The 25,845-nt window shown below is 41.7% G+C and overlaps 1 protein-coding gene across 7 annotated transcripts in view; it reads right to left on the bottom strand.

Annotated features, from left to right (window-relative positions):
- Positions 1-25,845, bottom strand: part of map4k4 (mitogen-activated protein kinase kinase kinase kinase 4) — a 97,408-nt gene that overhangs the window by 50,573 nt on the left and 20,990 nt on the right. For all 7 annotated transcript variants that reach the window (XR_009809224.1, XM_061918237.1, XM_061918234.1 and 4 more), the window contains exons 3-11: positions 11,776-11,832; positions 9,288-9,413; positions 8,338-8,448; positions 8,185-8,275; positions 3,591-3,721; positions 3,452-3,506; positions 1,461-1,539; positions 1,218-1,393; positions 1,082-1,154 (exon numbers count right to left, since the gene is read on the bottom strand). Coding sequence is in view for 6 of the 7 variants with exons in the window: in XM_061918237.1 (XP_061774221.1) it covers positions 1,082-1,154; positions 1,218-1,393; positions 1,461-1,539; positions 3,452-3,506; positions 3,591-3,721; positions 8,185-8,275; positions 8,338-8,448; positions 9,288-9,413; positions 11,776-11,832 (899 nt within the window). In the remaining variant the exon portion in view is untranslated. The remainder of the gene's footprint in view (positions 1-1,081; positions 1,155-1,217; positions 1,394-1,460; positions 1,540-3,451; positions 3,507-3,590; positions 3,722-8,184; positions 8,276-8,337; positions 8,449-9,287; positions 9,414-11,775; positions 11,833-25,845) is intronic.

Here is a 25,845-nt window from a genome sequence, read left to right as displayed (position 1 = left end):
CTAGTCACCTCCAGTCACACTTTAGGAGGGTGCACACCTAGTCACCTCCAGTCACACTTTAGGAGGGTGCACACCTCGCCCTCATGCATGTGACATGTAACATGCTAACATGTACACCTCTCTCATCTACTTTTTGCTAACAGTTAGCATTTAAAGACATATTCCAGGTACACACACCAAAGTAATATATCATCTGGTACTTGACGCAGGTAACAGTTAGCATGCCTTTGTCGCTAACTTAGCAGGTATACACCTCTGTCATATATTGCTATTCCACTAATGTTAACTGTAAGCATGCTATTGTTAGCATTTCAACCATTTTTTCAGGTACTGTACACTACACACCCTAGTGTATTATATTTTGGTACTTAACGCATGTGAGTTAGCATTTTAGCATGCTAAGCTTTCTAGCAGGTATACACCTGTTATATACCTTTTGGTATTTCACTAATGCTCACTGTAAGCATGCTATTGTTAGCATTTTAAAGACATTTTTCAGGTGATATATTTTGGCACTAGATCCAAGTTACAGTTATGATATTAGCAGGTATACACCTCTATATTGTAGCATGAGACAAATGTTACAGTTAGCATTTAAGCATGCTAACATTAGCATATTAGGGTTATTTTAATATTCGACTAATGCTAACTGTAAGTGTGCTATTGTTAGCATCTTAAACATATTTTTCAGGGAGACACCTCAGTGTAATACATGTTGGCACTTGAGGCATGTTACAGTTAGCATTTTAGCATGCCTTTTTAGCTCATTTAGCAGGCATACACCTCCGTCATAAATGTCGGTATCTGACTAATGCTAACTGTAAGCAGACTATTGTTGGCATGTTTGCATAGAACTGTTTTGTTTTTGTTTTTTACCTCATTTTGCTCCTATTTTTGTTACATAATGCTATCTGGCCAGCGTGCTAACTGTTAGCATTTCAGTTGAGCACAGAAAACCTCTGATGGAGTGGTAGAAGTAAATCTAGAAACGGTCCTGGTTCTGAAGGTGACAAGTCGGTCCCCACTTGCCGTGACGTGTGGGTCTGTGGCCTCCAGAGGGCCAGAGGCTACTTTGGAGTACCTGGGTTCTCCTTCTTGCTCGGACGCCTCCTCCTCCTCCTCCTCGCTGCCGCTGTACTCGTACTCGGTCTCGTCTGCGGAGGAGGCGAGCGTTGAGACGCTTGTGGGTCAAGACAAGACGGCGAGGCGCTCCTCACCCTTCTCGCCGCGCTTCTTCTTGGTGCGGTCGATGTGGTCCTTGAGCTGGATGCGCACCTGCCGCTCGTTGGGCTGGTCGCGGATGAAGGGGTGCTTGAGGAGCTGCTCCGTGGGGGGCCGCTGGGTGTAGTTCTTCACCAGGCAGCCCTCGATGAAGCTGAAGAACTTCTTGGACCTGCAAGCATCACGGTCAGCATCTACCCTGCTCTGGTCTGGGGGCCCACCTTGTGTTTGGAGCGCACCATTTCTTAGACTTGAGGCGAGGAGGAGGGTTCCTGGGGATGAGGAAGAGCGCCCTCATGGGGTGCATGTCACACAGCGCTGTGGGAGGACAGCACATGGCAGAAATACTCCTCAAAGATCCTCTATTCCAGGACACACTGCAGAAATACTCCTCAAAGTTAAGTTAAAGTAGCAATGATTGTCACACACACACCAGGGGTGGTGAAATGTGTCCTCTGCATTTGACACATTACCCTTGATCACCGTCTGGGAAGTGAGGGGAGCAGTGAGCAGCAGCAGCGGTGCCGCGCCCGGGAATCATTTATGGTGATTTAACCCCCAATTCCAACCCTTGATGCTGAGTGCCAAGCAGGGAGGAAATGGGTCACATTTTTTTGTCTTTGGTATGACTCGGCCGGGATTTGAACTCACAACATACCCATCTCAGGGCGGACACTCTAACCACTAGGCCACTGAGTAGATCCTCTATTCCAGGACATAACGCAGAACTACTCCTCAAAGATCCCCTATTGCCGGACATACTGCAGATATACTCTTCAAAGATCCTCTATTCCGGGACATAATGCAGAAATACTCCTCAAAGATCCTTTATTCCAGGACATGAAGTAGAAATACTCCTCAAAGATCCTCTATTCTAGAACATAACGCAAAAATACTCCTAAAAAGATCCTCTATTCCAGGACATCAAGCAGAAAAACTCCTCAAAGATCCTCTATTCCAGAACATAACGCAAAAATACTGCTCAAAGATTATTCTATACCAGGTCATAATGCAAAATACTCCTTAAAGATCTTCTATTCCAGGACATACTACACAAATACTTCTCAAAGATCCTCTATTCCAGGGCATACTACACAAATACTGCTCAAAGATACTCTATTCCAGGACATACTACATAAATACTCAACAATTCCTCTATACCAGAACATACTGCAGAAATACTCTTCAAAGATCATCTATTTCAGGACATACTACACAAATACTGCTTGAAGATCCTCTATCCCAGACATACTACAAAAATACTCCTCACAGATCCTTTATAAGACAAGAAGCGTGCTGGTGTTTATAAAGACCAATCAAAGATCCTCTATCAGACAAGAGCATGCTGGTGTTTATAAGATAGATGGATAGTACTTTATTGATTCCTTCAGGAAAATTTAAATAAGGACCAATCAAAGATCCTCTATAGAACAGAAGCGTGTAGGTGTTTATAAGGAGCAATCAAAAATCCTCTATAGGACAGAAGCATGATAGTGTTTCTAAGGAGCAATCAAAGATCCTCTATGGAAGAGAATCATGATAGTGTTTCTAAGGAGCAATCAAAGATCCTCTATAGGACAGAAGCATGATAGTGTTTCTAAGGAGCAATCAAAGATCCTCTATTGGACAGAAGCATGATAGTGTTTATAGGGAGCAATCAAAGATCCTCTATAGGACAGAAGCATGCAGGTGTTTCTAAGGAACAATCAAAGATCCTCTATAGGACAGAGGCATGCAGGTGTTTCTAAGGAGCAATCAAAGATCCTCTATAGGACAGAAGCATGATAGTGTTTATTGGGAGAAATCAAAGATCCTCTATAGAACAGAAGCATGCAGGTGTTTCTAAGGAGCAATCAAAGATCCTCTATAGGACAGAAGCATGATAGTGTTTATTGGGAGAAATCAAAGATCCTCTATAGAACAGAAGCATGCAGGTGTTTCTAAGGAGCAATCAAAGATCCTCTATTGGACAGAAGCATGATAGTGTTTATTGAGAGAAATCAAAGATCCTCTAGAGAACAGAAGCATGCAGGTGTTTCTAAGGAGCAATCAAAGATCCTCTATAGGACAGAAGCATGCAGGTGTTTCTAAGGAGCAATCAAAGATCCTCTATAGGACAGAAGCATGCAGGTGTTTCTAAAGAGCAATCAAAGATCCTCTATAGGACAGAAGCATGCAGGTGTTTCTAAGGAGCAATCAAAGATCCTGCATAGGACAGGAAGTGACTTACGAGGCGCTCCCTCTGCCATCTCGATGGCTGTGATTCCACAGGACCAGAGATCACTCTGCAAGAGAGAAGAGGACAAAGAGGAGTGCTGTGTCATCACTACCATCACAGTGCTGACTCAGCACCACCATCAGGTGCTAACCCGGTAGTCGTAGGTGGCGTCTGGGTTTTCATCACAGGCGATGACCTCGGGAGCCATCCAGTATGGTGTCCCGATGAAGGTGTTCCTGCGACCCACCGTTCTGTCCAGCTGGGCACTCACACCAAAGTCCACTGAGGAGAGACACAGTTGATGGACCTCTAGACCTTTTTCTTCTTCTTTGTGTACCTATACACCTCTTTATTATTGTTATTTGTGTACCTCTATACTTCTTTATTATTGTTGTTTGTGTACCTCTATACCTCTTTATTATTGTTATTTCTGTACCTCTATACCTTTTTCTTCTTTTTTGTGTACCTCTATACCTCTTTATTATTGTTATTTGTGTACCTATATACCTCTTTATTATTGTTATTTGTGTACCTCTATACCTCTTTATTATTGTTGTTTGTGTACCTCTATACCTCTTTATTATTGTTATTTGTGTACCTCTAGACCTTTTTCTTCTTCTTTGTGTACCTATACACCTCTTTATTATTGTTATTTGTGTACCTCTATACCTCTTTATTATTGTTGTTTGTGTACCTCTAGACCTTTTTCTTCTTCTTTGTGTACCTATACACCTCTTTATTATTGTTATTTGTGTACCTCTATACTTCTTTATTATTGTTGTTTGTGTACCTCTATACCTCTTTATTATTGTTATTTCTGTACCTCTATACCTTTTTCTTCTTTTTTGTGTACCTCTATACCTCTTTATTATTGTTATTTGTGTACCTATATACCTCTTTATTATTGTTATTTGTGTACCTCTATACCTCTTTATTATTGTTGTTTGTGTACCTCTATACCTCTTTATTATTGTTATTTGTGTACCTCTATACCTTTTTATTATTGTTGTTTGTGTACCTATTTACCTTTTTATTATTGTTGTTTGTGTACCTCTATACCTTTTTATTATTGTTATTTGTGTACCTCTATACCTCTTTATTATTGTTGTTTGTGTACCTCTATACCTCTTTATTATTATTTGTGTACCTCTATACCTCTTTATTATTGTTATTTGTGTACCTCTATACCTCTTTATTATTGTTGTTTGTGTACCTCTATACCTCTTTATTATTATTTGTGTACCTCTATACCTCTTTATTATTGTTGTTTGTGTATCTCTATACCTCTTTATTATTATTTGTGTACCTCTATACCTCTTTATTATTGTTGTTTGTGTATCTCTATACATTTTTCTTGTTCTTTGTGTACCTATATACCTCTTTATTATTATTATTTGTGTACCTCTATACATTTTTATTATTGTTCTTTGTGTACCTCTATACCTTTTTCTTGTTCTATGTGTACCTATATACCTCTTTATTATTGTTATTTGTGTACCTCTATACCTTTTTATTATTGTTCTTTGTGTACCTCTATACCTTTTTCTTGTTCTTTGTGTACCTATATACCTCTTTATTATTGTTATTTGTGTACCTCTATACCTTTTTATTATTGTTATTTGTGTACCTATATACCTCTTTATTATTGTTATTTGTGTACCTCTATACCTTTTTATTATTGTTATTTGTGTACCTCTATACCTTTTTATTATTGTTATTTGTGTACCTATATACCTCTTTATTATTGTTATTTGTGTACCTCTATACCTCTTTATTATTGTTATTTGTGTACCTCTATACCTTTTTATTATTGTTGTTTGTGTACCTATTTACCTTTTTATTATTGTTGTTTGTGTACCTCTATACCTTTTTATTATTGTTGTTTGTGTACCTCTATACCTTTTTATTATTGTTGTTGTATGTATATACCTTTTTATTATTGTTGTTTGTGTACCTGTATACCTTTTTATTATTGTTGTTTGTGTACCTCTATACCTTTTTATTATTGTTCTTTGTGTATGCATATACCTTTTTATTATTATTTGTGTACCTCTATACCTTTTTATTATTGTTCTTTGTGTATGTATGTACCTTTTTATTATTGTTATTTGTGTATGTATATACCTTTTTATTATTGTTGTTTGTGTACCTATTTACCTTTTTATTATTGTTGTTTGTGTATGTATATACCTTTTCATTATTGCTGTATGTATATACCTTTTTATTATTGTTGTTGTATGTATGTACCTTTTTATTATTGTTGTTGTATGTATACACCTTTTTATTCTTGTTGTTGTATGTATATACCTTTTTATTATTGTTGTTTGTGTACATATATACCTTTTTGTTGTTGTGTATGTATATACCTTTTTATTATTGCTGTTAAGTTTGTGTACGTATATACCTTGTTGTTGTCGTTTGTGTATGTATGTACCTTTTTCTTATTGTATGTATTTACTTCCTTCTTGTTGTACGTGTATACCTGGATGTTGGCGTGCATGTATACCTGGATGTTGGCGTGCGTGTATACCTGGATGTTGGCGTGCGTGTATACCTGGATGTTGGCGTGCGTGTATACCTGGATGTTGGCGTGCGTGTATACCTGGATGTTGGCGTGCGTGTATACCTGGATGTTGGCGTGCGTGTATACCTGGATGTTGGCGTGCGTGTATACCTGGATGTTGGCGTGCGTGTATACCTGGATGTTGGCGTGCGTGTATACCTGGATGTTGGCGTGCATGTATACCTGGATGTTGGCGTGCGTGTATACCTGGATGTTGGCGTGCATGTATACCTGGATGTTGGCGTGCGTGTATACCTGGATGTTGGCGTGCATGTTTACCTGGATGTTGGCGTGCGTGTATACCTGGATGTTGGCGTGCATGTATACCTGGATGTTGGCGTGCGTGTATACCTGGATGTTGGCGTGCTTGTATACCTGGATGTTGGCGTGCATGTATACCTGGATGTTGGCGTGCATGTATACCTGGATGTTGGCGTGCGTGTATACCTGGATGTTGGCGTGCGTGTATACCTGGATGTTGGCATGCGTGTATACCTGGATGTTGGCGTGCGTGTATACCTGGATGTTGGCGTGCGTGTATACCTGGATGTTGGCGTGCTTGTATACCTGGATGTTGGCGTGCGTGTATACCTGGATGTTGGCGTGCGTGTATACCTGGATGTTGGCGTGCGTGTATACCTGGATGTTGGCGTGCGTGTATACCTGGATGTTGGCGTGCGTGTATACCTGGATGTTGGCGTGCTTGTATACCTGGATGTTGGCATGTGTGTATACCTGGATGTTGGCGTGCGTGTATACCTGGATGTTGGCTTGCGTGTATACCTGGATGTTGGCGTGCGTGTATACCTGGATGTTGGCGTGCTTGTATACCTGGATGTTGGCGTGCATGTATACCTGGATGTTGGCGTGCGTGTATACCTGGATGTTGGCGTGCGTGTATACCTGGATGTTGGCGTGCTTGTATACCTGGATGTTGGCATGTGTGTATACCTGGATGTTGGCGTGCGTGTATACCTGGATGTTGGCTTGCGTGTATACCTGGATGTTGGCGTGCTTGTATACCTGGATGTTGGCGTGCGTGTATACCTGGATGTTGGCGTGCGTGTATACCTGGATGTTGGCGTGCGTGTATACCTGGATGTTGGCGTGCTTGTATACCTGGATGTTGGCGTGCTTGTATACCTGGATGTTGGCGTGCGTGTATACCTGGATGTTGGCGTGCGTGTATACCTGGATGTTGGCGTGCTTGTATACCTGGATGTTGGCGTGCGTGTATACCTGGATGTTGGCGTGCGTGTATACCTGGATGTTGGCGTGCTTGTATACCTGGATGTTGGCGTGCTTGTATACCTGGATGTTGGCGTGCGTGTATACCTGGATGTTGGCGTGCGTGTATACCTGGATGTTGGCGTGCGTGTATACCTGGATGTTGGCGTGCGTGTATACCTGGATGTTGGCGTGCGTGTATACCTGGATGTTGGCGTGCGTGTATACCTGGATGTTGGCGTGCTTGTATACCTGGATGTTGGCGTGCGTGTATACCTGGATGTTGGCGTGCGTGTATACCTGGATGTTGGCGTGCGTGTATACCTGGATGTTGGTGTGCATGTATACCTGGATGTTGGCGTGCTTGTATACCTGGATGTTGGCGTGCGTGTATACCTGGATGTTGGCGTGCTTGTATACCTGGATGTTGGCGTGCTTGTATACCTGGATGTTGGCGTGCGTGTATACCTGGATGTTGGCGTGCGTGTATACCTGGATGTTGGCGTGCGTGTATACCTGGATGTTGGCGTGCTTGTATACCTGGATGTTGGCGTGCTTGTATACCTGGATGTTGGCGTGCGTGTATACCTGGATGTTGGCGTGCGTGTATACCTGGATGTTGGCGTGCTTGTATACCTGGATGTTGGCGTGCGTGTATACCTGGATGTTGGCGTGCGTGTATACCTGGATGTTGGCGTGCTTGTATACCTGGATGTTGGCGTGCTTGTATACCTGGATGTTGGCGTGCGTGTATACCTGGATGTTGGCGTGCTTGTATACCTGGATGTTGGCGTGCGTGTATACCTGGATGTTGGCGTGCTTGTATACCTGGATGTTGGCGTGCGTGTATACCTGGATGTTGGCGTGCGTGTATACCTGGATGTTGGCGTGCGTGTATACCTGGATGTTGGCGTGCGTGTATACCTGGATGTTGGCGTACAGGTGACACACCTACCCAGTTTGACCTCAGCGTTCTCTGTCAGCAGCACATTCTGTCCCTTGATGTCGCGGTGGATGACGTGGTGAGCGTGGAGGTGTGCCAAGCCCTGCAGGAGAGGACAGGTGAGTGCACAGGTGAGGACCCTGGACGGCAGGAAGTGGTCCTGACCCTGAGGATCTCCCTGGAGATGTAAGCGATCCAGTCCTCCTTCAAAGTGTTTCCTTTGGTGTTCTTCACCAGGTCTGTGATGGAACCTGCACCACAGAACTCCATCACCAGCTGAGGACACACAGGAAGACTTTCTTTCATTTCCAGTAATGTTGGAAAAACCAGGGTACATTTCACAGTAAAAGTCTAGAGGAGCTGAATGAGGTAAATTTCAGAGTAAAAGTCTGGAGGAGCTGAATGAGGTAAATTTCAGAGTAAAAGTCTGGAGGAGCTGAATGAAGTCAATTTCAGAGTAAAAGTTTGGAGAAGCTAAATGAGGTAAATTTCACAGTAAAAGTCAGGAGGAGCTAAATAAGTTAAATTTCACAGTAAAAGTCTGGAGGAGCTGAATGAAGGACTTCTCTGCTTAGGCTGCTACCCCCGCCCCCTCCCCCCGACCCCAACATGGAAAAGCAGAAAAAGACAGAAGGATTCTAGCGACTAAGCTGGTTTATCATTTACTGCAATACTTAGTAGAAAAAAAAATAAATACATGTCTAGATTTATTTTTGTTCAGTGTGCGTATAAAAATATATAAAAAAAATAGTTTTTGTTACAAAATATTATAGTTTTGTGGCAAAATACCAAATTTCCCTGTGAATAAGAGAACCTAGAGCTTAGGAGAACCTACCCAGAACTGACAAGAGAACCTAGAGCTTAGGAGAACCTACCCAGAACTGACACGAGAACCTAGAGCTTAGGAGAACCTACCCAGAACTGAGAAGAGAACCTAGAGCTTAGGAGAACCTACCCAGAACTGACAAGAGAACCTAGAGCTTAGGAGAACCTACCCAGAACTGACACGAGAACCTAGAGCTTAGGAGAACCTACCCAGAACTGAGAAGAGAACCTAGAGCTTAGGAGAACCTACCCAGAACTGACAAGAGAACCTAGAGCTTAGGAGAACCTACCCAGAGCTGGTCGTCGTGACCCGGTGGACTCTTCTTGATGAAGGCGCCGTAGTAGGTGGCGATGTTCCTGTGGTGCGAGTACTTCTTCAGCATGTTGATCTCCAGCTTGATCTCCTCCTCCTCGTCCTGCGGGCCCCACAAGACACACGTCACCACCGCGCTGACCAGACATTTTCTAGCACCCCTTTGGATATTTGACTTGTGACTTTTAAAAGTGCCTTTTAAACATCTTTTAGGAGCTTTTGGTCCAATTCAAGTCAATAAAAATAGCAGAATAATACAAAAACGGTTCATTTTAAATTTAAGTTATAACTTTGGTTTGTGATAGTAATAAAAATAATAAAGGCATATTTAAAATGCAGTTGTTCACTATTTGGTTTGTAATATTCAAGAAAGTGCATTTTAAGTAGATTTTAGGAGCTTTTAGTCAGGGGAGCTTTTACTCAAATCTAAAAGAGTCAAAATAATAGAAGGTTTAAAAAAGGACATTTTACGATACTGATACAAAGAGGCCGATACAGCCAAATGTTGGCAGCGATTCAGGTGGATCCTGACTGTCACAGGCGATACAGGTAGGTGGATCCTGACTGTCACAGGTGATACAGGTGGATCTTAACTGTCACAGGTGATACAGGTAGGTGGATCCTGACTGTCACAGGCGATACAGGTAGGTGGATCCTGACTGTCAGAGGTGATACAGGTGGATCTTAACTGTCACAGGTGATACAGGTAGGTGGATCCTGACTGTCACAGGTGATACAGGTGGATCTTAACTGTCACAGGTGATACAGGTAGGTGGATCCTGACTGTCACAGGCGATACAGGTAGGTGGATCCTGACTGTCACAGGTGATACAGGTAGGTGGATCCTGACTGTCACAGGTGATACAGGTAGGTGGATCCTGACTGTCACAGGCGATACAGGTAGGTGGATCCTGACTGTCACAGGTGATACAGGTGGATCTTAACTGTCACAGGTGATACAGGTAGGTGGATCCTGACTGTCACAGGTGATACAGGTGGATCTTAACTGTCACAGGTGATACAGGTAGGTGGATCCTGACTGTCACAGGCGATACAGGTAGGTGGATCCTGACTGTCAGAGGTGATACAGGTGGATCTTAACTGTCACAGGTGATACAGGTAGGTGGATCCTGACTGTCACAGGTGATACAGGTGGATCTTAACTGTCACAGGTGATACAGGTAGGTGGATCCTGACTGTCACAGGCGATACAGGTAGGTGGATCCTGACTGTCACAGGTGATACAGGTAAGTGGATCCTGACTGTCACAGGTGATACAGGTAGGTGGATCCTGACTGTCACAGGCGATACAGGTAGGTGGATCCTGACTGTCACAGGTGATACAGGTGGATCTTAACTGTCACAGGTGATACAGGTAGGTGGATCCTGACTGTCACAGGCGATACAGGTAAGTGGATCCTGACTGTCACAGGTGATACAGGTAAGTGGATCCTGACTGTCACAGGTGATACAGGTAGGTGGATCCTGACTGTCACAGGTGATACAGGTAGGTGGATCCTGACTGTCACAGGCGATACAGGTAGGTGGATCCTGACTGTCACAGGCGATACAGGTGGATCTTAACTGTCACAGGTGATACAGGTAGGTGGATCCTGACTGTCACAGGTGATACAGGTAGGTGGATCCTGACTGTCACAGGTGATACAGGTGGATCTTAACTGTCACAGGTGATACAGGTAGTTGGATCCTGACTGTCACAGGCGATACAGGTAGGTGGATCCTGACTGTCACAGGTGATACAGGTAGGTGGATCCTGACTGTCACAGGTGATACAGGTAGGTGGATCCTGACTGTCACAGGTGATACAGGTAGGTGGATCCTGACTGTCACAGGCGATACAGGTGGATCCTAACTGTCACAGATGATACAGGTAGGTGGATCCTGACTGTCCCAGGTGATACAGGTAGGTGGATCCTGACTGTCACAGGCGATACAGGTAGGTGGATCCTGACTATCATAGGCGATACAGGTAGGTGGATCCTGACTATCATAGGCGATACAGGTAGGTGGATAATGACTGTCACAGGCGATACAGGTGGATCCTGACTATCATAGGCGATACAGGTAGGTGGATCCTGACTATCATAGGCGATACAGGTAGGTGGATCCTGACTATCATAGGCGATACAGGTAGGTGGATCCTGACTATCATAGGCGATACAGGTAGGTGGATAATGACTGTCACAGGCGATACAGGTGGATCCTCCAGTGCAAAGTACTAATCAAACATGTTGGATTGACCATGTTTTCTTTTTTTTTGTTTGACACCTACAGACTATGTACATGTGTGTGTATTACACATATAGCTATAGATAGATATATAAAATCTAAGTAAATGTGTTGTGTACAGTAGATGTATAAAATGTGTGTACAGTAGGTATTTAAAATGTGTGTACAGTATGTATATAAAATGTGTGTACAGTAGGTATATAACATCCACTGACCTCGGTGACGTCCATCACCTTGATGGCGGCCAGCTGTCCAGTCTTGACATGTCGACCCTGTGGACAGAAAGAGCAAAAGGTCAACATTTTTTCGGCTTTGTTTTGGTTCTCCAGCACAGACAGTCTGTGTGCACTGTTGGCGGGAATCAAACCCACGGCCACCCAGAAGGTCACGTTGTAGGCTGCGGAAACACTGGGGTGACTCGTTGGGGTCTCACACACACACACACACGCACGCACGCACGCACGCACACGCCCGCACACGCACACGCACACACACACACACACACACACACACACACACACACACACACACACACACACACACACACACACACAGCTTATTTGCTGCTAACGTAGCGAGGAGGACAGCAGACCTTGGTCCACAGCTAAAACCACAACTTGATGTACTTGTACACACATTGCTGCTACACAAATACTCAAGTGTGTAACAAGTCAATCTTGTGCTGAATTCGTTCATTCATTCACCAGAAAATTCCAGCAGAAAAGTTGAATGGCCTGCTATCTGTTCTGTGAACTTCTGGTCCAAAGTTCATTAAAGCTAAAAAGCTAGCATCAAATGTGAGCATGCTAAAATGAGCTTGTTATAATGGGAACAGTTAGCATACTTGCAGGAATGAGGTATGTCTCAAAATCCATGAATTATTGGTTTTAAATGGTCAATATTAGCTGACATGCTAGCATGATGATGTTAGCATAATAACAGGAAAGTACAGCATGCTCCAAGGATGGCATCAAGCATCAAGGTTAGGATTTTTAGGTTTGAATGTATAAAATTAGCAACAATGCAAGCAAAAAAATGTTAGCATTGTATAGTTAGCAGGATGGAAAAGGAAAAGTCAGTGCACCTCTAAGATGGTGCCGTGTATCAAAATCCATGGTTTTTAGGTTTAAACAGATAACATTTGCAAAAATGTTAGCATTAAACTTTAGCATGCTAACGTTAGCATGATGACATAAGAAAAGTTAGTATACTCCTACGTTGGTGCCAGGCATTAAAATCCATGATTTATAGATTTATATCAATAAAATAAGATGGTAGCATAAAACGCTAACAGAAAAAAAATGCTAGATTTGTCGTTTCTATTTTTTGAGAAAAGAAAAACGACAACTTAGAGGGGTCTCAATACTCAATAAATGTAGCAACAAAGTCGCTAAGTTAGCAAGACAGGACCGTCCTGTTCCGTCTTCTTATTCTCTGGCAGACAAGGCGCTCATGGTAGGGATGCACACAAAAATGTATTCACATCCAGATTGTAAATGGATTTATAACTTTTTGAAAAACTCCATTCATCCATTTTCTACTCCTTATTCCCTTTTGGGGCCGCGGGGGGCGCTGGCGCCTATCTCAGCTACAATCGGGCGGAAGGCGGTGTACACCCTGGACAAGTCGCCACCTATATGATGGTGGAAAATAAGTATTTGGTCAAGCATTCAAAGCTCTCACTGATGGAAGGAGGTTTTGGCTCCAAATCTCACGATACATGGCCCCATTCATTCTTTCCTTAACACGGATCAATCGTCCTGTCCCCTTAGCAGAAAAACAGCCCCAAAGCATGATGTTTCCACCCCCATGCTTCACAGTAGGTGTGGTGTTCTTGGGATGCAACTCAGTATTCTTCTTCCTCCAAACACGACCAGTTGAGTTGATACCAAAATGGATACATGGATGATACAGCAGAGGATTGGGAGAATGTCATGTGGTCAGATGAAACCAAAATAGAACTTTTTGGTATAAACTCAACTCGTCGTGTTTGGAGGAAGAAGAATACTGAGTTGCATCCCAAGAACACCATACCTACTGTGAAGCATGGGGGTGGAAACATCATGCTTTGGGGCTGTTTTTCTGCTAAGGGGACAGGACGATTGATCCGTGTTAAGGAAAGAATGAATGGGGCCATGTATCCTGAGATTTGGAGCCAAAACCTCCTTCCATCAGTGAGAGCTTTGAATGGTTGACCAAATACTTGTTTTCCACCATCATTTACAAATAAATTCTTTAAAATTCCTACAATTTGAATTCCTGGATTTTCTTTTTCCCACATTCTGTCTGTCACAGTTGAAGTGTACCTATGATGAAAATGACAGACCTCTGTCATCATTTGAAGTGGGAGAACTTGCACAATCGCTGGCTGACTAAACACTTTTTTGCCCCACTGTATGTATATATATATATATATATATATATATATATATACACACACACATTTATACAAACATACAGATACAAAGACATACATATAGACGTACATAAACACATTTATACATATACATACCAATATACACAAATGTACACACACACATATATATATATATATACATACATATAAATATAAATACATGTGCACACACACACACACACGCACGCACGCACACGCGCACACGTGTGTGTGTGTTTATATTAATATGATGGATATATACTTCATAATTAAAAGTTTCTTAATCAATCAGAAATATCAACCAGCTAAAATGTGCATAACAATTGATAAGTGTGGAGAGTGTTTAGCATTTTTCCCATCATGCATTATAATAGATTTAATTGGGTATATATTAGAATTTTTTATGGTGAATGGTCGTTTTTTTATCAAATCCACAAAGTTCAATGCGGAGATTGTGTTGTGTGTGAACATGTGTGTTGACCTTTATGTTAGTTGCATTTTCTTTTGCACCATGACTAGGGAAGGTTTTTTGGATAGTGTCATTCATACAAGTACGTCTAAGGGTCACGTATCTGATTCACTCACATTGTCCACAAGATGGCAGCAAATATGTGGCATTCACAGGCCGCCTGCTATTTAAGATTCATTTGAAAGAATTGAACCCGTGATGAGTCGCAGGCCACAAATGTAAGCCACACAAAAAGCCAGACGTGGGTCGGCATCACAAGACGTGGACTGTTACTGGAGCACGGCGGTCACAGGACCATTCAGCGGAACCACAACTTAAGTCTCTTCCAGGCAAGTTGCCTCATCACAACATGGCTGACAACAGCAGAAACTACATCTCTGCAAACAGGAAGTCAGTCCAGACATTTCCACGGCAGAGAAGAACTCTTTTAAACTCTTTTAAAAGACCTGCTGTTGTTGTCAGTGAGGATAAACCTCGGACAACACGGAAATGTCGTCATTTGAACGTCTCCCAGCAGGAAGCGTGTGCACAATAAGTTCAACCTGCTGCAGTGGTGTAGAAGTACAGCAGTACTAATCCAGTTGAAAAAGTACTATGAAAAATACTGCAGACCGAAGAGTATTTGGGCTTTAAAAGTAATGATCAAGTCAAAGCTATACACTCTGACCAACTTCAGTCTTTTAGCTACTTCTAAATCACTAATCCTAGCCTCCAGAGCGACAAATAAAGTAAGTTTCTTAAAAGTAACATTATCACTGGAGGACCAGGAATAGCTAAACATGCTTCACTAGACACTGCAGGAGGATACACTTGCTAATCGCTAACAGCGAGCTGGCGCTCCTCGATGTAAACAAATGGGTGGCTCCATACGAATATCCACTGTAACGATACCAAGCACCGAGCCGTACATAGTCGATACTGCTATGATCACAAAATATTTTTTAAATTGTTTACAAACTCTGGAAATACGTCTCTGGACACAGGAGAACTTTATTTATGACCAATGTACAAGATTGTTTGTTTTATTGTAAGCTTGCGCCTCAACTGTAATACACGTGCTATTATTTGCTGGTATAAAGTGGTTTTAAACCCCCTAAGTGGGTTCGACACAGTATAAAACTGCTGTAATGTTAAGGTGTTCAGCTGAATCGGTACAAAATGTGGTTCACACCTTTAAGGCACTGCTAAGCACCAGCATGTAAAATTGTACCTATTTACCGGGATGAGAGTTAGCAACTATCCTATTTTCCAGACACTAAATAAATCAAAATACTATTCCATATACGTTATTTACACAGTAAATGTTTATTTACATAACTTAATTGTTTCCAAACAGTGTGTAACACAGCAGTAAAACGGATGATCAAACAAAACAGAAGTCATGGTCATGGACCCACTAGCTGTGCGAGCTAGCTCTCCAATCAGCTAAACAGACACAATAACTCCACGCTGACGTTTTGGTGAATTTACTGAGGAATTTGTGAAAGTGAAACATTACAAAAAGAATGTTGTTGTAAGTTAATAATACTAACACAGATACTATTAGCTAATGCTAACAACGCCAGCTTGGTTACATTACGATAGCAGGTACAAATGGGCATGAAAACACTCCTACAGAACATGGGACGCTTTACTAAGTGAGAATTGTTTTAGTTATATTGTAAAACTTACAAACGTTGCTTGGAGCGATAAATAAAGAATCCGGAGGAGTAGAACGCTATGGACGACTCAAAGACGGAAAGGCACGTTTACTTCCGGTTGAAAGCGCTTAATGGAAAAAAACAATGCAGTACCTGCAGTGAGCAAAGCTGTCCAGAAGATGGCAATAACACACATTTTCTGTGTATTTGCTTCGTTTTTCATTTATAACTATATGCTTAAAACCTCTAAAGGCGTAGTGGCCACATGCGTGGACAGCACCTTTTAGCCCTTATTGCCAAAACTGTGTACACTACTGAATTGGGGTTTTATGGCCGCTTATGTGGACACTTATACTGCCATCTGGTGGTGTCAGAAGATTATAACATACAGTGGAATTTGGGGGGGGAAAGTGTAAAAATAAGAATTAGCATGTCACTAAACATGAAGTACATGTTTGTTAATTATAGACTAAGTACATCATATCAAGAGATGATTCTTAGTTTTTATTCTAATTAGAGTCCAAAAAAGCGCAAATAGCAAAGAGAAATTAAAAAAAAAAAAGCATGTAAACAAACAGCTTGGGTCTTAAGAGCGAAGAAAAATCTTCAAATTAGCCGCGCCGTTTAATAGACCGCAGGGTTCAAAGTGTAGGTGGAGCGAGCCATCTTCAAGCTCGCTGGTGTGAGATTCAGGCTTTGTTTTGAGACACGCTCACTAGCCACCTGCTAAACTTACATCACTGCTCACCTTGAAGATATCCCGACATAGGCCAACATATATTTGAACTTTTAGCCTCAGAAAGATGAGCACGGTCAGTTGTGTGTGTGTGTGTGTGTGTGTGTGTGTGTGCGTGTGTGTGTGTGTGTGTGTGTGTGTGTGTGTGTGTGTGTGTGTGTGTGTGTGTGTGTGTGTGTGTGTGTGTGTGTGTGTGTGTGTGTGTGTGTGTGTGTGTGTGTGTGTGTGTGTGTGTGTGTGTGTGTGTGTGTGTAGACTCTCAGACGCTGGCATAAAAAGGCTGAAAAGATGACATCATCTCCTCGGGCTTTCTTTGTAGTGGGACTATAAGATGGATCACACAGGACTCCTACTTCCTGTTGTTTATGGCGCTTCATCACATGACTCTTCAACACGTGTGCCGAGCGTTTCATTTGGATTGTGACTCTCAAGTCTGTCTATGATTGATCAAACATGTTGATCTGGACAATTATTAAGGATACCGTATTTCCTTGAATTGCCGCCGGGGTGCTAATTAATTTAAAACCTCTTCTCACTCCGGCACTTACCAAAGGTATGCGGTAAATTTAGGCCTGCGCTTATAAATTTGAGTGTGATGTAAGGATACCATCACGAAAAGCACATTTAATTAAAAAAACATTATTATGGTCTTACTTTTACTTATAAATGAAGTCCATGCGCAGCTCCTTCTGATCAAAAGCATCAATAACTTGTTTATAGAAGTCTTCCTTATCTTTCTTCAGTTTTAAAAGTCTCTCTGTCTCGATGGAGATCTTCCTTTATTACCTCCTGCTTCCATTGAAAGTCCAGTTTAGAAAACTGTTTTATTTTAGATATGTAATCCTCCATGTTAAACGATCGCTGCTCACTCTTGCTGCTTGTTGTCACTTCTTCTGCAGCCGAGTAGTCGCAAGAAGGATCACTAGCGCCCTCTACCACCAGGAGGCGGGAGTCATTTAATGACTCATATTTGACACACGCAGCTACGGTACATTAATAAAACATAGCTGCTTACTATTCTTTTTAGCATATTCAATAGCTTGGACCTTAAATCCTACTGAATAGCTCTTAATCTTCTTCCCTTTATGCGATTTCAAATGATTGAAATCAGCCTCCTCCATTTTGAAAATGATGACAGGTGAAGTGTCACTCGTGACGTGACGAGTTTGACCCGGCGGAAATTCTAGACATATGCTAATTATTTGGCGAAACGAGTTTGACCCGGTGAAAATTCTAGACATGCTCTAATAAAAATAATATTTTGCGAAACGAGTTTGACCCGGCGTTAGTCCTGAGCCGGCGGTAAGGCTAAGCGTGCGCTAATTATTTTGCGCAACTAGGTTGACCCGGCAGTAATTCTAGGCAGGCACATACTATATACCCGGCGGCAATTCAAGGAAATACGGTAACACATATATATATATTTATACATATATATATACATATATATGTATAAATATATATATATATCACATGCTTCTGTCAGCAGCTACAAGGACAAGGAATAAAAGGACAACGCATTAAAGTTTTCAGAGTTTGTTTTGCTAGTCAGAGAGAAAAAGTCACGTTTTGATGAAAGTAAACAGAGCTAAAAAATTAAAGTGTTTCCTTCCATAGTAGAAGTACACCACACTGCCCCCTGCTGCTTTGGAGGGTGAACACTTCTTTTTTTAAATAAATAATTACTTCATCAAGAAATCTTTGTTGACGTGGTTACAGCCCCTCCCCCCTCCCCCCCGCCCCTGGCTGATTACATGTTCCGACGCCCCCACCCCCCCATCTTGTTACCCAACCCCCAGCCTTCATTCCTCATGGAAGAAGGCTGGAGGCGCGGGAGGTCTCATGATTAAGTGTTAGAGATGCAGGTTACGTCTGGTTGTTAGCAGACACGTCTTCCTCTAACAGGCTCACGGACGCCAAATGTCGCCTGCACTTTTTCAAAAGCGCCGCTGAGAAGAAAACTGGCTTTTGAAGAGAGAAGGAACAAATGTCTCTCCCCATGCGTGTGACGCCACTGTGGAAGAAACAGCATGAACACAGGCTTCACTACACGTCTTAAAATTGTACCTGTAACTCTGACAACAAGCAGCTACCGACGTAACAGTTTGATTCTTTGGTTTTTGTTCAGCAAATATGCTAACTTAGCTTCGAATCTAGCTAACCTATATGACATCTATGACATTGTTGTATGTGATATATGACCTCTATTACATTGTTGTATGTGATACATGACATCTATTACATTGTTGTATGTGATACATGACATCTATTACATTGTTGTATGTGATACATGACATCTATTACATTGTTGCATGTGATATATGACATCTATTACATTGTTGTATGTGATACATGACATCTATTACATTGTTGTATGTGATACATGACATCTATTACATTGTTGTATGTGATACATGACATCTATTACATTGTTGTATGTGATACATGACATCTATTACATTGTTGTATGTGATACATGACATCTATTACATTGTTGTATGTGATACATGACATCTATTACATTGTTGTATGTGATACATGACATCTATTACATTGTTGTATGTGATACATGACATCTATTACATTGTTGTATGTGATACATGACATCTATTACATTGTTGTATGTGATATATGACATCTATGACATTGTTGTATGTGATACATGGCATCTATTACATTGTTGTATGTGATACATGACATCTATTACATTGTTGTATGTGATATATGACATCTATTACATTGTTGTATGTGATACATGACATCTATTACGTTGTTGTATGTGATACATGACATCTATTACATTGTTGTATGTGATATATGACATCTATGACATTGTTGTATGTGATACATGACATCTATTACATTGTTGTATGTGATACATGACATCTATTACATTGTTGTATGTGATATATGACATCTATTACATTGTTGTATGTGATACATGACATCTATTACATTGTTGTATGTGATACATGACATCTATTACATTGTTGTATGTGATACATGACATCTATTACATTGTTGCATGTGATACATGACATCTATTACATTGTTGTATGTGATATATGACATCTATGACATTGTGGTATGTGATACATGACATCTATTGGGCGGTATTGCTCGGTTGGTAGAGCGGCCGTGCCAGTAACTTGAGGGTTGCAGGTTCGATCCCCGCTTCCACCATCCTAGTCACTGCCGTTGTGTCCTTGGGCAAGACACTTTACCCACCTGCTCCCAGTGCCACCCACACTGGTTTAATTGTAACTTAGATATTGGCTTTCACTATGTAAAGTGCTTTGAGTCAATTGAGGAAAAAGCGCTACATAAATATAGTTCACTTCACTTCACTATTACATTGTTTTATGTGATACATATCTACACAAATATATATATATATATACATACATATATATACATACATATATATATATACATATATATTATATACAGATATATATATATACATCTACATATATATATGTATCACATACAACAATGTAATAGATGTCATGTATCACATACAACAATGTAATAGATGTCATGTATCGCATAAAACAACGTTTTATATATATACAGTATATATATATACATATATATATATATACAGTGTATATATATATACATATATATATATATATATATATATATATATATATATATATATATATATATAAACATACATATATATACATACATGTATACATATATATATATATATATATATATATATATATATATATATATATGTGTGTGTGTGTAGATGGGCACACGTCTGACCAAGTTGACCAAGGAATGAATGTGTAATTTTTGGGACAAGGCATTCTTTATTGCACCCCTCTGAGCTTTGGAGCGCAGACAAGAGGCCAGGTGCAAGCTGTGGTGTGTGTGTGTGTGTGTGTATACACACACACACACACACACACACACACACACACACACACACACACACACACAAAACGCATCTTGTTTGTAGGACTGAGAAGTGTGTAAAAAAGAAACCTGATGAAACTGTGTAAAAAAGAAACCTGATGAAAACGTTACACTAATGAAGGCTAATACTGAATAAGCTCAAAAATGGCAAACATCAGCAACGCCCGTAGTCTGCTTTATGCAACTTTAGATTGGGGTATGAAGTTTCTTAATGGGGAAAGATGTTAATATTTCTTGTTTTTCTGCTAGCATTTAAGATAGCTAGCAAGCAAACGCTATTCAGTGCATTATTTTGTTAACGAAGAAAAAAATCAACAAATATTAAAGGATACTGATATACGTCAAAAATGCCAAATATCAGTGTTTATAATCAGCAACGCCCATAGTCTGGTTATACAAGTTTGGATTGGGGTATGACGTTTCTTTATGGGGAAAGACGTTGATGTCTTTTGTTTTCATGTTAACATTTAAGTTAGCGAGCAAGCTAATGCTAGTCTGTGCATAATTCCGTTAAGGTGTGTTTAGAATTCACGGTTTTTCCATCATTTTAATTTATTATGATATTACTAGTTCAGTTGTAGTTGAGGAAAAACGGCCGATACAGACAAAAAGAGTCCGATCGTGAAATAGGTGAAAATGCCAATGGGTGCATCTGTGACATGAGCGAACACAAACGAGCGTGTAAGAGAAGCAAGTTCCCTGGCGGAGGTCATGAGATGGCGGTAACGGGACCCGCTCGTAGTACGGCGCTGACATTCTGGCGGCGGGCGGGGACAACTTTCCATAACGTCAGGAGCCATCGGGGCCACTTTTAGAAACACACGCGGCACAGCGTGCTGGCGTAATGGATATCGCTCGGAAGCGTCGGGGGAGCTTTGGCAAATCCGCGAGCGGCGGCTGAAAGAAGGACGACAAGCGGCTGGATTCTGGCCGTCATGAAGAAGACATGCGGGACGTGACCAGGGTCGGGTTTCGCACCAGCGGGTGAAGTCAGCCACGACTTCTCCTTTAACACCTGACTTGTCCCTCGGAGGGCTGAACGATAAGGCTCAAAACTGTATCGCCAAACAAGTGCACCGTATCGGTCAATATCAGTCATTATTGATATTTTAGGACCTGTGGAAAATAAAATATTTTCCTTTGAAATGTGCCTCCTGCACCTTATTTTCCGTAGGTCATAGAAATATTAATAATTATCGAAATGTAACAGTATTATAAACACTGCGGTATTTCGGTTTGACGGTCCTCCCAAAAACACCGTGCCATGTGATGGCATCAAACAAATCTGCGCCAGCGGAGTTTTTTTTTTTTTTTTTGGCAATACACATTAAAAAATGCTGGATAATTTTTTTTCCACCCAAAAGCTGGGTTGAGACTCTTGGGTCATATTTATGGGTTATTTCCAAGGAGTTGGGTCGTTTTTGTGAGCCAACAATGTTTGCAGACTAAGCACATGGTCTCCAAAGGGAGATCTGGGATGCAAGTGCAAGTTTTTACTTCTCCCTGTCGGGGGCATCATTCACTACCACGTTTGGACTACAGCTTAAACAACTACATCTTGCAATACTGACCTCTGCCTGTAGGAGTCACAAATCATCATGAATTGCAGCATTGCAGTCAAAATGACCCAGCATTTGGGTTGAATGCATAACCCATCTTGCTGAGTTACATTAATGTTGGTTTGGTCTAATAGTTTTCAACGCAGCCTTTTTTTATTTATTTTTTTTTTTTTTTTTTGAGTCTATAGTGTTGGCGGTGTCTGGCAATAGACTAAATAGCATGTTAGCATGGATTAGCTTGCAGTCATGCAGTGACCAAATATGCCTGATTAGCACTCCAACAAGTCAATAACATCAACAAAGCTTACCTTTGTGAATTCTCACACAGCATAAAACATTTGGTGGACAAAATTAGACAAAGGAGTGGCATAAAACTCATCTTTCTGTGGCAGCGTTGGAGAAAGCTATACATTTAAACAAACAGTTGAGTCACAGTCCACACAACTACGGTGTGTTCAAGGACCGGCGAAATTAAGAAAACAAAACGGCGCTCCCCAAATACTGTCATCAGTGAAGCATAAATTGCCAGTAGGTCAAGTGTTGTACCTGACAACACTTGATGGTACAATCCATATAAGACGTCACAGATGACGTCACGCTAACATCACGTGACACCTCTGATGAAGGCTGACAACACTTGATGGTACAATCCATATAAGACGTCACAGATGACGTCACGCTAACATCACGTGACACCTCTGATGAAGGCTGACAACACTTGATGGTACAATCCATATAAGACGTCACAGATGACGTCACGCTAACATCACGTGACACCTCTGATGAAGGCTGACAACACTTGATGGTACAATCCATATAAGACGTCACAGATGACGTCACGCTAACATCACGTGACACCTCTGATGAAGGCTGACAACACTTGATGGTACAATCCATATAAGACGTCACAGATGACGTCACGCTAACATCACGTGACACCTCTGATGAAGGCTGACAACACTTGATGGTACAATCCATATAAGACGTCACAGATGACGTCACGCTAACATCACGTGACACCTCTGATGAAGGCTGACAACACTTGATGGTACAATCCATATAAGACGTCACAGATGACGTCACGCTAACATCACGTGACACCTCTGATGAAGGCTGACAACACTTGATGGTACAATCCATATAAGACGTCACAGATGACATCACGCTAACATCACGTAACACCTCTTATGAAGGCTGACAACACTTGATGGTACAATCCATATAAGACGTCACAGATGACGTCACGCTAACATCACGTGACACCTCTGATGAAGGCTGACAACACTTGATGGTACAATCCATATAAGACGTCACAGACAACGTCACGCTAACATCACGTGACACCTCTGATGAAGGCTGACAACACTTGATGGTACAATCCATATAAGACGTCACAGATGACGTCACGCTAACATCACGTGACACCTCTGATGAAGGCTGACAACACTTGATGGTACAATCCATATAAGACGTCACAGACAAGGTCACGCTAACATCACGTGACACCTCTGATGAAGGCTGACAACACTTGATGGTACAATCCATATAAGACGTCACAGACAACGTCACGCTAACATCACGTGACACCTCTGATGAAGGCTGACAACACTTGATGGTACAATCCATATAAGACGTCACAGACAACGTCACGCTAACATCACGTGACACCTCTGATGAAGGCTGACAACACTTGATGGTACAATCCATATAAGACGTCACAGACAACGTCACGCTAACATCACGTGACACCTCTGATGAAGGCTGACAACACTTGATGGTACAATCCATATAAGACGTCACAGATGACGTCACGCTAACATCACGTGACACCTCTGATGAAGGCTGACAACACTTGATGGTACAATCCATATAAGACGTCACAGACAACGTCACGCTAACATCACGTGACACCTCTGATGAAGGCTGACAACACTTGATGGTACAATCCATATAAGACGTCACAGACAACGTCACGCTAACATCACGTGACACCTCTGATGAAGGCTGACAACACTTGATGGTACAATCCATATAAGACGTCACAGATGAGGTCACGCTAACATCACGTGACACCTCTGATGAAGGCTGACAACACTTGATGGTACAATCCATATAAGACGTCACAGATGACGTCACGCTAACATCACGTGACACCTCTGATGAAGGCTGACAACACTTGATGGTACAATCCATATAAGACGTCACAGACAACGTCACGCTAACATCACGTGACACCTCTGATGAAGGCTGACAACACTTGATGGTACAATCCATATAAGACGTCACAGACAACGTCACGCTAACATCACGTGACACCTCTGATGAAGGCTGACAACACTTGATGGTACAATCCATATAAGACGTCACAGACAACGTCACGCTAACATCACGTGACACCTCTGATGAAGGCTGACAACACTTGATGGTACAATCCATATAAGACGTCACAGACAACGTCACGCTAACATCACGTGACACCTCTGATGAAGGCTGACAACACTTGATGGTACAATCCATATAAGACGTCACAGATGACGTCACGCTAACATCACGTGACACCTCTGATGAAGGCTGACAACACTTGATGGTACAATCCATATAAGACGTCACAGACAACGTCACGCTAACATCACGTGACACCTCTGATGAAGGCTGACAACACTTGATGGTACAATCCATATAAGACGTCACAGACAACGTCACGCTAACATCACGTGACACCTCTGATGAAGGCTGACAACACTTGATGGTACAATCCATATAAGACGTCACAGACAACGTCACGCTAACATCACGTGACACCTCTGATGAAGGCTGACAACTCTTGATGGTACAATCCATATAAGACGTCACAGACAAGGTCACGCTAACATCACGTGACACCTCTGATGAAGGCTGACAACACTTGATGGTACAATCCATATAAGACGTCACAGACAACGTCACGCTAACATCACGTGACACCTCTGATGAAGGCTGACAACACTTGATGGTACAATCCATATAAGACGTCACAGACAACGTCACGCTAACATCACGTGACACCTCTGATGAAGGCTGACAACTCTTGATGGTACAATCCATATAAGACGTCACAGACAAGGTCACGCTAACATCACGTGACACCTCTGATGAAGGCTGACAACACTTGATGGTACAATCCATATAAGACGTCACAGACAACGTCACGCTAACATCACGTGACACCTCTGATGAAGGCTGACAACACTTGATGGTACAATCCATATAAGACGTCACAGATGACGTCACGCTAACATCACGTGACACCTCTGATGAAGGCTGACAACACTTGATGGTACAATCCATATAAGACGTCACAGACAACGTCACGCTAACATCACGTGACACCTCTGATGAAGGCTGACAACACTTGATGGTACAATCCATATAAGACGTCACAGACAAGGTCACGCTAACATCACGTGACACCTCTGATGAAGGCTGACAACACTTGATGGTACAATCCATATAAGACGTCACAGACAACGTCACGCTAACATCACGTGACACCTCTGATGAAAGCTGCAGAAGCAAG

The sequence above is a fragment of the Nerophis ophidion genome, linkage group LG13, assembly GCF_033978795.1.
Source record: "Nerophis ophidion isolate RoL-2023_Sa linkage group LG13, RoL_Noph_v1.0, whole genome shotgun sequence".
Classification (NCBI taxonomy): Eukaryota; Metazoa; Chordata; class Actinopteri; order Syngnathiformes; family Syngnathidae; genus Nerophis; species Nerophis ophidion.
Note: the sequence above shows the minus strand (reverse complement) of the source record. Positions and strands in the feature narration are given on the sequence as shown.